This window comes from Puma concolor, chromosome A1 (genome assembly GCF_028749965.1).
Source record: "Puma concolor isolate L17-30 chromosome A1, mPumCon1.1.hap2, whole genome shotgun sequence".
NCBI classification, from domain to species: domain Eukaryota; kingdom Metazoa; phylum Chordata; class Mammalia; order Carnivora; family Felidae; genus Puma; species Puma concolor.
This window is the reverse complement of record NC_141667.1, coordinates 190084659-190099128: the sequence shown is the minus strand read 5'-3', so window position 1 is coordinate 190099128 and position 14470 is coordinate 190084659. Positions and strand designations below refer to the sequence as shown.

General features: G+C 38.1%; 1 protein-coding gene across 19 annotated transcripts in view; it reads left to right on the top strand.

Annotated features, from left to right (window-relative positions):
- SCEL (sciellin) overlaps nt 1-14470 on the top strand; it is a 176249-nt gene that overhangs the window by 139003 nt on the left and 22776 nt on the right. For 14 of the 19 annotated variants that reach the window (XM_086709977.1, XM_086710077.1, XM_086710031.1 and 11 more), the window contains 5 exons: nt 1657-1716; nt 4373-4435; nt 8573-8632; nt 8776-8835; nt 8979-9035. In XM_086709977.1, coding sequence (XP_086566103.1) covers nt 1657-1716; nt 4373-4435; nt 8573-8632; nt 8776-8835; nt 8979-9035 — 300 coding nt within the window. The remainder of the gene's footprint in view (nt 1-1656; nt 1717-4372; nt 4436-8572; nt 8633-8775; nt 8836-8978; nt 9036-14470) is intronic. The other 5 variants (XM_086710064.1, XM_086710019.1, XM_086710057.1 and 2 more) reach the window with 3 other exon arrangements.

Genomic DNA, 14470 nt, shown 5'->3' with positions numbered 1-14470 from the left:
GAGAAATGGGAACCCTCTTGCACTGTTGGTGGAATGCAAACTGGTGCATCCACTCTGGAAAACAGTGTGGAGGTTCCTCAAAAAATTAAAAATAGATCTACTCTATGACCCAGCAATAGCACTGCTAGGAATTTACCCAAGGGATACAGGAGTACTGATGCATAGGGGCACTTGTACCCCAATGTTTATCACTCTCAACAGTAGCCAAATTGTGGAAAAAGCCTAATAGTCCATCAACTGATGAATGGATAAAGAAATTTTGGTTTATATACACAATGGAGTACTACGTGGCAATGAGAAAGAATGAAATATGGCCCTTTGTAGCAACGTGGATGGAACTGGAGGGTGTGATGCTAAGTGAAATAAGCCATACAGAGACAGACAGATAGCATATGTTTTCACTCTTATGTGGATCCTGAGAAACTTAACAGAAACCCATGGGGGAGGGGAAGGAAAAAAAAATGAGGTTAGAGTGGGAGAGAGCCAAAGCATGAGAGACTCTTAAAAACTGAAAACAAACTGAGGGTTGATGGGGGGGGGGGGGGGTGGGAGGGAGGGAAGGGTAGGTGATGGGCATTGAAGAGGGCATCTTTTGGGATGAGCACTGGGTGTTGTATGGAAACCAATTTGACAATAAATTTCATACATTAAAAAAATAATAAAATGGTTAATTAAGTTTTAATATAATGGAGGTAACTTTGATTAGTTAGATGCATAGTTGATTTCCAAGAATGGACAAGACACTTTATTGTTTTGTTTTCTTTTCTTTTTTTTAAAGTTTATTTATTTTGAGAGAGAGAACATGTGTGTGTGCACATGAGTGGGGGAGGGGCAGGGAAAGAGGGAAAGAGAGCATTCCAAGCAGGCTCCAAGCTGCCAGCGCAGAGCCTGACGTGGGGCTCAATCTCACGACCCACAGTGAGAACATGAACTGAGCCGAAATCAAGAGTGGGATGCTTAACTGACTTAGCTACCCAGGCGTCCCAATTTGTATTTTTTTCTTAAGCAGAGGATGGCATAGAAGAGGTGAAAGAGAACTAAATGGGAGACTATAGATTTGGATCTAGGTCTGGCTCTGCCCTCACTAACCGTGTGAAATGTAGTTGGTCACTTCTATTTGGGCTTCAGTTTTTCTTGTCCTCACAGTAAGGAAATTGGACCAGGTGCTGTCTCGTCACTCCAATGCTGATTCAATTACTAAGTTCCAGTACAATGGTTGGTATCATGGAATCATGGTATCATGGAAAGTTGGTATCATGGAATCTAACTCTTGAGTTAGATTACTTCACTTTCACTTAATCTTTCTGTGTCTGTGTCTCAGTTTTTCCCTTTGTGAACATGGGATAATACTCCCTATATTGGATGATTGATTAAATTATATAAATCCTGTGAATCACTTGATCAGTGCCTGGCATATCATGAATTTTCTAAAACCATTGATTATTTTTTATTACTTCTATGCAGCTGTAGTTATGTCCAAATATATATATATTCATAGGACTGAAAATTCCAATCCTTTGAGATGAACTCTATATTTATAAATATTTTACACTAAAATATTTTTACAATATAAAATGGTTCTCAGTTTTAACAAATATTTGCAACCACATGATATAAATCAACCACTGATCTGATCACTTCTTCCATGTTTTAAAGGGGCCAGAGTCTTGACAGTCTCATCAAAGTGGCTCCTGAAACAAACAGAACTAACCAAAGGTGAGGTTCATGGAACTCTTCTATACCTCTGTGTTTTTCTGTTTAACTTAAAAAAGTGTAATAAAACTCATTGTCCCACCATGGAGACAGCCAGTGATGGGACCAAAAATCAACAGCTGTGTTACAAACCTGGTGTTCAGGTCCTTGCTCAGGGCTCCCAGGCCGTGAGCTTTAATGGAGGATAGAGAATTTCTTATAATGTCTCTTATCAGTATGCGATTGTGCTTGGGATTTCAACATAATTCTATTTCAGTATAATAGTTCCACATAATACGTTGCAATCATTTACATGAAAGGGCCTGTGTGTGATTAAATTAGTTTATGAGTTAATTGGAAAGATTAATTAAATGATACAAACATTTCTGGCCCTTTTTGCTCTTCAGGGTATATAGCATATTGTACAATAATAAGGTATACCACATTAACCTTCTTGTTTAGGCTGTTGGTGTTAATGTTGGTATGAAAGCCCATTGTTATAATAATGTGTCTTTAGAGCTATGATTATTCATTTGAGTGTTTAGAATAAAAGCAATTTATGTAATCTGAAGTCTTGCTTGTTCTGATATAGCACTACATGAAGTGCAATTCTGAAGTGATTTAATTAATATCTTAGAGTAGCTTCAATGTTACAGATTCACGTTATATATATTACCTGCATACCTTAAATCAGGAAGTAACTGTTTTTTAAAAGTCCTAGGTTATGTTGTTTTGCTTGCTTGCTTTTGTTTTTGTTGTTTTTGGAGGGGATGGAAATGGGGAACACATGGAAATGATAAATCTTATATGTTTATATTTTTCTTTTGTTTGTTACAACCTCCCAAAACATCCTAAATGCTAATTCTGCTACAAAATATAATGTGGAAAGTCAAAAGCTCAAGAGTAATTTAAATTTGGGGTTGTCTTGAAAGAAACAAGAATAAAACTAAATTAAATTCTCATATGTACATAATTGTGTAAGAAATGAATTTATAGCCACCTGCTTTTACATAGGGCTAAAAAGAATTCAAGTAATGGGGCGCCTGGGTGGCTCAGTCGGTTAAGCGTCCGACTTCAGCTCAGGTCACAATCTCGCGGTCCGTGAGTTCGAGCCCCGCGTCAGGCTCTGGGCTGATGGCTCAGAGCCTGGAGCCTGTTTCCGATTCTGTGTCTCCCTCTCTCTCTGCCCCTCCCCCGTTCATGCTCTGTCTCTCTCTGTCCCCAAAATAAATAAACGTTAAAAAAAAAAAAAAAGAATTCAAGTAATGATGAAGTTTTAAATTGGCAACAATTATTTAATTTAATATTCAAGTTGAAAAAAATGTCCACGTTATTATTGATTTTAGTTGATTTTACCACCTATTGCAACTTGCAACATTTTTTTAGGATCCAAACTCATTCCCTCAGCATACACAAGGTAGGTTTTACCAAGATTATTGAGACTTTTGAGCAAGTCTCCAATTTCTGCCAAAAAATAAGATTAATCATTTGGCTAAAGGCATTCTGAAAGAGGACATGAAAAAAAATGAGAACAAATTGATTTATTGATATGTAGTGGTGTTGGATAGGCTCTTCTTTTTTCATTGTCTCAATTTACTTTATTATAGTATTGAAGCAAATTCTTTATAATTACCATTTGAGAAATTCGTTTTGACACAATAATAGCATAACTAGATCATTACTGTAAATTCATAGTAAATTAATTGTAAATTCATAAAGCCAGATAAAACAAAGAATATTGGCTTTCTACTCTTTCACAAACCCAAAGATTGATCTTTAAATGACTCGAGAAAGTTGGTGGCATAACATTCCTATACTATTCTTATACTTATAATATTCTTATACTAGAATATTTTTGGATGACATTGAATATATTTCTGTCTTCTTGGGGAGTTAAGACTCATCGTATATGGGGTCAAAAGTCAAGAAATGAATACCAGAATAAGTCCAAGCTCCCTCTCAGGATTACTGCGATGATGTTGGTGAGAGCATGGTGGAGATGTAAGCAGTTACTGTGGACAGAGAGAAAGGATGATAGTGGGAAGGAGCGTGAGGTTTGGAGTCCAGTTGCTATGGTTTCAAACCTGGTTCATTCTTTTTTTTTTTTTTTTTTTTATGTAAAAAAAAATTTTTTTTTTTCAACGTTTATTTATTTTTGGGAGAGAGAGAGACAGAGCATGAACGGGGGAGGGGCAGAGAGAGAGGGAGGGGCAGAGAGAGAGGGAGACACAGAATCGGAAACAGGCTCCAGGCTCTGAGCCATCAGCCCAGAGCCCGACGCGGGGCTCGACGCGGGGCTCGACGCGGGGCTCGACGCGGGGCTCGACGCGGGGCTCGAACTCGCGGACCGCGAGATCATGACCTGGCTGAAGTCGGACGCTTAACCGACTGCGCCACCCAGGCGCCCCCAAACCTGGTTCATTCTTAATCACTTCTTCCTACCTGCCCCCAAAGAATGCCCTACCTTCCAGGAAGCTCGGTTTCTTTATTTGTAAAGGGAAGATGGTGATATCTACCTCAGTGGGTTGTTTTGAGGATTTTAAAAACTTTGGGAAGTAGAAACTTGTTACTTTTATCTAGGATCCCATTGTATGATTTACATGTGTCAAAAGAAAAAATGTCAGTCATAAAATTTGCTGGTTTCCAGCTGAATTTGACCTTTTATTTTATTTTGTTTTAGCAGTAAAGCAAGTCTTGATGAACTTATTAATGTAGGCCCCAAAGCTGTCAAAAACATGGCCGGGTAAGAGAAAGATGTTAATTTGTTTTGTTTTGTTTTGTTGTGTTTTGTTTTTCCTCTTAAAACACAATACAAATGTAAATAATTTGTAGTCATTCTGTGGGCAAACTGAATATAGGTCTTGAAAAACCATCATGATTTTGATATATTCCTGGAAATAAATATCTATTTGTTCCTAGCAAGAAAGAGAGGTAGCTGAAGAAAATAATATGCTAATAATATGCTAATAATAATAATATGTCTTTACTTCTTTCCTCCTCAAGTGAAGCAGTTGAAGAGACCGATTGTGAGAACATAGCTGGTCTATGTGCTAATTTGTTGTTTTTTCCTTTATGATATTGATGTTAACACCTTTGTCTCTTGAACTGATGACAATTTGTTAATAATAGTTAATTCCTAAAAACACCTAGAACACTTTATTAGATGTAGTAGCAGCATTACCTTTACTTCATTTCATAGAGCATTTTCTGGTAGTCGGTGGAAATTTTATGAGGTTTATTGTTTCTTAGATGGTTTGATGCTCCCAGCAAAGTTGTGGACATAAAATTTGGTATTTCTTTAGGCAGTGTCTGTAAGATAATAAAACTCGCTTTTTGTCTCTGGGTATATGAAGATTTTTAAACTGTTGCACACTATATACATATATTGATTTCCCTTTTTGAGTTTAGTTGGTACATATAAAAACTGAAAAATTTTAGAGATCAAGGAAGGAATCCCAGAGAACTCCCAGCCCTGTTAGTCTGAACAATTTTGAAAACCCCTGTTTCAGTCAAACCTATTCAATTTCCAGAAGAGGAAACAGACAAAGGTTAAGTGATCTGACCAGGGTCACGGAGAAAACTAATGGAAGACTGATAGTTTTGTGATCTGTTAGGGAATGAATAATTATGAGGAACCTATTGGGTTTGAAGCTTACAACTAGGTATCATTAGTTGCACATTAGGTATAATTATAGGTCATGGATGCCAAAAAGAGAATTCAGTAGACATACTCAGTCTTATTAACAGCAGGCAATTATCATAGATTAAAGCTAATTATGTACTGGAGGGCACAGAGATGTTACTCCAAGAGAAGAATAGGTTGTCAATTTAATATATTACATTTTGGAACACTCATGTACTGCTTGCTGAATATAGAATGCATTGTCAGTACATTGCATTTAAAAGGGAAAAGAAGCACTGAATAGCTAATTTAATAAACATGACAGGCAGTCAAGCCCATATCCATAGTTTCCTAGGAGTAGAAGACGTTGGAGATGGGCAGAGTCTTAGAGATGTTCCAGTCTCCTCATTTTACAGATGAGAATACTGAGGCAAGGAGCAAAAATCTCATAGTCTCCGTGAGTTCTTCTGACTCCCAGCCCAACTCCTGGGGGCTCCCAGCACACCAACTTTGATCTTGAAAGAAATGAAAGTTAATTAAACACCTCCAGAAATAGTGGAGGTTTATAAAGCTAGGATTGTTGCTCTTGCCATGGGACAGCCAGAAGGTGTCCTTTACTGCTCTACAGGATCACTTGAAATATTATTTCATAGGTGACAATGGCACAAATGTGCAAATGGCTGCAAAACACTTTTCAGCTCTTAAACTACATGGAGTCAGTGATAGATAAATATTCTAACATATCCCTTTACTATATCCTTAAAGCAAAACAAATGAAAGCAGTAACTTGTTACAGAAAGAATGTTACATTTTTCCTGGATAAAGTTTAGATATAAGATTTCTGCATTTTCAGGGACCCAAGGCCTGAAAAAGGGGTCTATAAATTTGTTATTTTCGAGTCATTGAGATAAATTGCGTGACGCTATCAATCAAGGCAATTCAGAACTGATACTGAGATCCTCGTTTTGTTAAAACACTGCTGTCTTTTCAGTAGTGGTAGAACATAGCATACAATTATATATTTTCTAAGCCAGGATTTCTCAAACTATGGGTCAAAACCCACCAACGGGTCTTGTAATTAATACAGCAAGTAGCAATCAGCACTTTCCCTCAATTAAATAAAATTAATTAAATAGAGTGGAAAACATGAGAGTTATTATGTAGTAAGGGTATTATTTAATGAAATTTGTGTTTGCTCATGTGTGTGTGTGTGAGTGTGCATATCTCTATCTGAAGAGAGTATTGAGTTGTGATGTAAACCTTATTTCTTTTTTTTAAGTTTATTTATTTATTTTGAGAGAGAGAGCACAAATGCCTGCAAGTGTGAGCGGGTAAGGGGCAGAGAGAGTAGGAGAGAGAGAGACTCTCAAGCAGGCTCTGTGCTAATAGCAGGGGCTCAATCTCACGAACCTTGAGATCATGACCTGAGCCAAAATCAAGAGTTGGATGCTTAACTGACTGAGTCACCCAGGCGCCCCTAAAATGTATTTCTTAATGAGCTTTATGAAACAGTAATTTGAATATCACTTTTCCAGGTTGTTGCATAAATGACATTTTCTGTGCTCATCAGAAGAGTGAAAATGGAAATTCCCATAGTTGTGTGTGCAGTTTAATCATGTTAGCACATGAATGTTGTATGTAGTTACACTAAAAAATATGGCCTTTGAATGCATTATCTTCTCTACAAAGTCTTATTCTTTGTATTTTTTATTCTAATATGTGAAATTAACCTCACTTTATTTTATTTAAAAATTTTTTTAATTCCTGTACAGTTAACATACAGTGTTACAATATTTTAAGGTGTAAAATAATCTCACTTCAGAGATCATTGTCTTTTAGGCACAGTTGAGCTTTATACTAAATCTTGCAATCAATTTATACAAGGAAATTATATTTTGGATAGCTCTTATAGGATAATCCTTCCTTTAATAGTATTTGTAGAAACCAATTGGTTATCTTTAATTGCGAATACTATTCCTGAAGATCACTCAAAACAGTGAAAATTCAGTTAGCAGCTTTCTGTCTACCATGGAAATCTGAGAACAATGATGGAAGCCAGGGGCTGGGAAGCACATTCAATGGAAATATTAGGTTTGGGGGAGGGAAATGCAGACTTTTTCTCAGAACTTCTCAGTGATGAGGTTCTAAATAGCTCCCTTTCAGCTCTTAACATTGTTTTAATACTTTTGACAAGTAAAATGTCTCTTATTTTTATATAAGGAGAAAGGACTGTTTGGAGGGAAGGGTAGACAGGCAAGTTGCTGTCCAAGATGGTACTGAAAGCAGGCATTCTCAGTCCTGTGATTTCTATTTTTTTTAATGTTTATTTATTTTTGAGAGAGAGAGAGAACACACATGCTCATGAGTGGGGGAGGGGCAGACAGAGAGGGAGACAGAGAATCTCAAGCAGGCTGTGTCCACTGTCAGCGCTGAGCCTGACATGGAGTTCAAACCCGCAGACTGTGAAATCATGACCCAAGCTGAAATGAAAAGTTGGACGCTTAACTGACTGAGTCATCCAGGCACCCCAGTCCTATGATTTCTTGCCATTACAGGCTGACACATTTCTCTCAATAAATATTAAAAAGGGGTTTACAGGAACAACTGAAAAATCACCACCTGCCAGCCCTTAAAACAAGGTATGACACGAAGGCAGTGAATGGCAGCAAACTATGTGGGAAGAAATACTGTTCTTGACGAGGAAACAAACTGGTGTGGCTTCAGATAGGAAGCGGACAGTCTTCAGAGCATGTAGCTAATTTGACCATGAACAGCTGAGTTCATTTCAGCTTTTTAGTCATTGTAAAGGAAAGAAATGTCATGGTTTTGAAGGATTGCTAGAACGCTCCTTGCCAAGTCTTATGCTAAGTATAATCCCAATTTTGGAGCTTATTTTAAAAAATATCTTCAGTTGGTGAATATGATTTAAAAACTAACAAGGACAAGGACATTAAAATCAGCTTGTATCTTCATAATGTTAAAACACTGCAGAGTGGAAAGTTGTTAATCCCAGATGTTTGCTGTGAACACCAGCCAGCTGTGCTCTGGCTATGAAGTATGTAAAGTCAGAGCAACTTCTCTTCAAATCCAGCATAGACTGTCCCCCCAAATTAGCTAGAAAACTTATTTCAAGGCTGTTCTATGCCAAACCAGTATGTCTCATGCTAAATGATAAGACGGCTAATCCTTTCTTCTAATTCCAACCAACTTGAACCCGCATTACCTCTAACCCAATTTTTTTTTTTTTTTCACTTAAAGAAATCGAGATCTTGATAAACTCATCAGAGTGAGTCCTGAAACTCTCACCAACAACCGAAGGTAATAGAACTATATTAATTTTTGTGCTTTGGGCAGGAAGAATATTTTGGTTTATTATTATGTCAAGCAGATTTATAACCTTAATGCTCCTGCCAAAAGAACTTTACCATTAACCTTCTCTCCTTTTATTTTTCTATTTAAAGAAACCAGGATCTGGATAACCTCATTAAAGTGAGTCCTGCAGTGATCAGAAGCAGTCAGAGGTAATCAAACAAAATAGTCATTTCATGTTTTCATCTGTCTGTTGCCCCTGGGTGCAGTGGATTTATAATGTGGCTTTATTGACCCAACACAACCAAAACCTATCACTAATCTGAATTTATTTATTTTTTTCTCTTTCGAACAGTGAAGGCTTGGACAGTCTCATTAAAGTGAAATCTTCAGGTCTCAAAAACACTGAGCGGTAAATGACTTTGCCTATCTTGAGGTGTTCTCAAGGTTCTACTTAGGAATTGTGTTTCTTTCTCTCTCTCTTAAAGAAGCCTTTTATTGGGGTGCCTGGGTGGCTCAGTTGGTTAAGCATCTGACTTCAGCTCAGGCCATGATCTCACAGATGGTGAGTTCGAGCGCCATGTCAGGCTCTGTGCTGACAGCTCAGAACCTGGACCCTGCTTCAGATTCTGTGTCTCCCTCTCTCTCTGCCCCTCCCCTGCTTGCTCTCTGTCTCTCTGTCTCTCTCTTAAAAATAAATAAACATAAAAAATTTTTTTAAAAAGAAGCCTTTTATTTTTCTTTAGTGTTCAAATGAAGACACAGTTCTAAGTCATGTGTCTCCTGTCAGCAAGGAAACATCTTGCACTCCTCTGGAATCACACTATTTTGGGACTTGGTTCTGTACTTTTTATTTATTTACAGGAGTGCAACTTTGTTTGTTGTCTACAGCATGTTAGGACTGAAATGAAAACTGAATGCAATCAAATCAGAAGAAAACGTATTTCCAAGAAACTGAACCAAACTGGTGGCTTATATAGATGACTATAGAGCATCAGAAAGGATATTCAGGGTCCTCAAATTACAGATCCACAGTTTGTGGGGACTCACAGAATATTACAGCAGATTTTTTAACCTTGAACTTCCATTTTGAGTTCTGCAAATATAGTATAATTTAGTATCTTTATGTGATATCTACATCTTTCACCTAAAGGGGCTTATTAATAGACAATAAGGTAATAATAGATAATGCACCCAAGTGCCTAATATTAGAAATTCAAATTGTCCTGCTGACCTGAAATGTTATCATTATAAACATAAAGCTGGGAACCATAGTGTCAATATTCTAAGATGAGGAAAGCAAATTAACATACGGAAACGTGCTTTGAACCCACTGGGGGAAAGAAGGCAGTGTAGTACATTCATGGCTCAACTCTTGCGTCTCCTAGTTTGTTGTCTATGTTAGTATGTGATTTTGCTATTTCTGCTTATATGGTTTTATCACTGGGGTGATGGGGTCTTTGGAGGAGGGAGGCACTGGAAGAGCCACCGTCACTGAGAGAAGTAGCACTTACTGAGCCCCTTTCATGTGACTGGCAATTTACATACATTAAATCCTTACAATGAGAAACATATTCATGAGAAATATATTCATATAGCCTACTTTATAGAAGAGGGGAGTATAACTCAAAGACATTAAATGACCTTCTGAAGAAAGAAAACATATCCTGGGTCTAAACTCAAGTCCTTCTGATGCCACTGCCTAGAAGAAAAACAGACTCCCATCTTCTTTCCATCCTTTATACTCACCACAGTCCCTTCCCTTCTAAATCCCCCTTCCTGCAGCGAAAGAAGTACAATTACATATGCTTATTCGAGCAAATTATCACTTAAGTGACAGGGAAGAGAGAAAGTACTTACCTCATAGAGGTTTCCTACCAGCTGAAATAACAGCAGATTTTGGTGTCAACCCTGCCCCTGATGATTGTATGGAAATATCTCTGTTAAGTAGAAGCATTTCTTCATAGTGGTTTTGGTTGGGATGGGATTTTCTTTTTTTTTTTTTTTTTTTTTTAATTTTTTTTTTTTCAACGTTTATTTTTATTTTTGGGATAGAGAGAGACAGAGCATGAACGGGGGAGGGGCAGAGAGAGAGGGAGACACAGAATGGGAAACAGGCTCCAGGCTCCGAGCCATCAGCCCAGAGCCCGACGCGGGGCTCGAACTCACGGACCGCGAGATCGTGACCTGGCTGAAGTCGGACGCTTAACCGACTGCGCCACCCAGGCGCCCCGATTTTCTTTTTATTAGTAATAGTATTAGGATTGTTAGGAGGTCCCCAACTGTGCTGGAAGTGATTAGGTTTAATAACCACGTACAGAATAACTAACAGTGGCTCCTATAGCCAACCCCTCCCTCAGTGTCTGATTCCACAAAATGTACTTCTCTCTGTCTCTCTGTCTCTGTCTCTGTCACACACACACACACACACACACACACACACACACACTTTCCTCTTTTTCTCACTTTTCCTTCCTTCCCTCCTTCCCTCTGGCAAATGTGCTATGTTGACAGGCCATGGTAACTTTCTGGTAAGAGTTTTATCTTTTGTTTATTAGAAGATGCCAATTTTATAAAGAGGTAGTTTGTATTTCAGCAACTTCTAATAAAACATCTATAGAAAGAAGGCATTTTCCTTATATGGATGAAATTCCTATAAAAAGAAAATTTTAAAATATTGGCCATCATGTGGCTTTCAGATGGAGGCTTGATCCATAAATCTAACCTAAGCAACGTCTGGCTCTTCTTTAGGAGTGACACCAGATTTAATGATAATCAGCCAGGTTATCAAGAATTAGAGCAGAACAGACAAACAGGAAAGCTGCTTACTTGAAAAAAGTGACTTCATTCAATTGGTTCAGCCACCTGTAACTATAATGTATCTACCCTGCCCACTTGATTTTAATGGGTAAAGAGAGGGGCATTTTAAAGCATCTCCCAGAGGGATAACAGCCACAGGCAATTTTACATCCAATTCAATGTGACATGGCCACTGATTATTTAATAGCAGAACAGCAGTGAATTAGAGTCCTTTTTATGTGACTTTGCTGACATTTCCAGCAGCTGTATATGTAATTCACACTTAGGGGTGGAATAAACTTTGGTCATCAATCAGAATATAAGCAGGTGTCCCTGAGCTCCTTCTAGGAACATAACAACATGAACAAATGCAAATGTGCACAGAATTTTCATTTATTCAGGGAGAAACTGCATGGCTTTTAGCAGTGACAGCCTCACGTTGTCATGAACCAACATAAAAAGGAGACATTCAATTATCTGAGGCTATAAACTTCTGCTCCCAAATGAAGATTGAAAAGCAGCTAGTGCCATGGAGGACTTTACAGTCAGAAAAGACATCCTTCATCTGAAGTAGAAAAAAGATTCTGAACTACTTGTATTATTATACTTCCATAATTTTAAGGGCTTCCTACTTCCTAAGACATATACCTCCAAGTTTTAGTATTCCAACAAAAGAAGAGTTTCTTCCTATCTTCCTATTGCAGATTTCTCATATTTCTGCTCAAGGAAGAAAGCTGGGGGAAGGGGTGACCTTGACTCTTTCCAGTGCTTCATTCCCCATAATTGGCAGGCCACTCTGCATGCCTCTATCTCAGGAACTAAGATACCTTATCTTTTCCGATACTACCAGGACCAGAATACAATTCGGCCTCCTAATTGGTCCCTCTGCTACCAGTCTCGCCTTCTGTCCTTTAGTCCATTAGCCACACTGTAGAGTGATCTTCCTGAAGCACAGATCTGATCACCTCATTCTGATTAAATCCTCTTGTGGCTTCCCATTGCCGTTGGACAATGGCCATACTCCTTAATCTGGTTTCTGAAGCCTAGCTGATCCTGCCTTCACAGGCTTTCCCCACCCCTACCCACCGTGATGCTCCCTCCACAGGCAAACCCCGCCCATCTTTCATTCATATTGCATTGATAACTTCTACTTATTCTTTAGGTCTCAAATTAGGTGTCTCTCACTTAGCTCAGGGAGGCCCCTACCCCGGACCCACCACATCTGCATCAGATGCTTCTTTTAGTTATTCTCAAGCTCTCTGACCTTCCTGTCCCAAGCTTTTGTCTCCTAGAGGGAATTATTATTTAATCACCTCTCCCCAACTATAAGATCTTTGAGGGTAAGGATTGGGTCTGTCTTGTTCACTTCTTTACTTACAATATAGGTAGAGCACAATGCCTGACACATTTTCGGTGCTTAACAAAAACTCTGTGAATTAAAGTCTAAAATCTCAAACTAATCAAGGACCTTTGGTCGTCCATCTAGATAAAGCGTATTGCTTTTCAGCTCTAACATTCTGAGCCCCCACAAGTGAAACCAGATTGAAGGAATCTGATATCTTATGACTGGTCTGCTTGCTGAAGCCATTGACTATCTCTTGCTCATGACAGAACCTCAATCAACCATGGTGATGACTTAAAGCCACTAAAATTCTTGAGTACATCTTACATTTAAAATACCTACATTTTCCAATTTCCTATGGACCTGTTAATTTCTTTTATATAAAATATTTAAGACTTTCTCATTGAAAAGACCTATAAAGATATATAAAACCAGGCCCATTTTGCCATGTCAACAGAGCTGAAGAATTATACCACTTATCTCTCTGTATTCTGTACTTCCTTTTGAAAGACAAATATTCCTTTTGAACTAAAGCTTAATGCCTAAGATTTAGTTCTTGGCATAGAAGAAGTGCCATAGTAATTTTTTTATATGGAGGCTCTTAATTTTGCAAATGTGTTTGATACTCTACAAAAGCAATTTAAGTAAACTGTAGAGAGAGAAACATATTGCAGCTTTTAATAAATACCTCCCACGCCCTCATGAGAGTGGTGAGTGAGCTGTTAACTTTCTCTCATGCAGAACGTATCTTGAGAAAAGTTGTATAAAGGCAGACATAGTAATACCTATTTTTTTCTTCATCTGCTCTGTAGTGGGACAGTGGAAAATAGATATTACTATAACAAAGATAAATGCTTATATTCAAGATTTGTGCTGTGACTTTACATAACAGGTAACTCATTCCCCACCCCACCCCCAATTTTGAAAGCTACATTTAAAAAAGCATTTTTAGGTGCAAAGGCTAACAAAATTTCTTTTTAGCCTTCCTCACTGTATCCACAGAGAACTGGCAATTTTTCTTGGAGCTTATTCAAATTGCTCATAAATGTATACAGTTATAAAGTCTTCCTTCCACTGCAACTGTCATGGAAAGGGTTTGGAATCAAGCCTTTGCTCCACCCTGCTGCATGTAGCTGGGCTTCTATAAAAATCTACTTGTCACACTTTGGCGCACAGCTTTTCATTTTCTACCACAGTGTAAAAACACGACGCAATAGATGTGTTCTTACTGAGAGAGTGGGAATTTATTTTTGTATCCTTCAACTTGAGAAGTTTATGGGCAATCTGAACTTCTTTTATTGGATCTTCCAATCTAGCTGATGACGTCAATCAGAGTGAGCAACCAAAGCAAATACACATTTTGTGCTTCTCATACTCTGGAACTTTTCATTTTGCTTTGCATATTAGTATAGATTATTCAGAATAAAATATTATAATCCACTCTGTCAAATTTGATATGTGATGCTGTTTAATAAAAACAATAAAAATTCTATGAAACCACTAATGTGGTTTATTTGATGATTCACAATTATACCACTTTGGGCATACGCTTCTTTGAAGGCTTTTGCATAGGTTCCAATTTTGAGTTTCCTACTTGTAGTTGTTGGATTTGGTAGATTCTGGCTTCTCCTTGTTTCTCAGGTCCAAGCCTATTCCTGCTCTCCCTCCTAGCAGCTGGGGTCCACAGAGGCTTGGGTCCTTGGGCG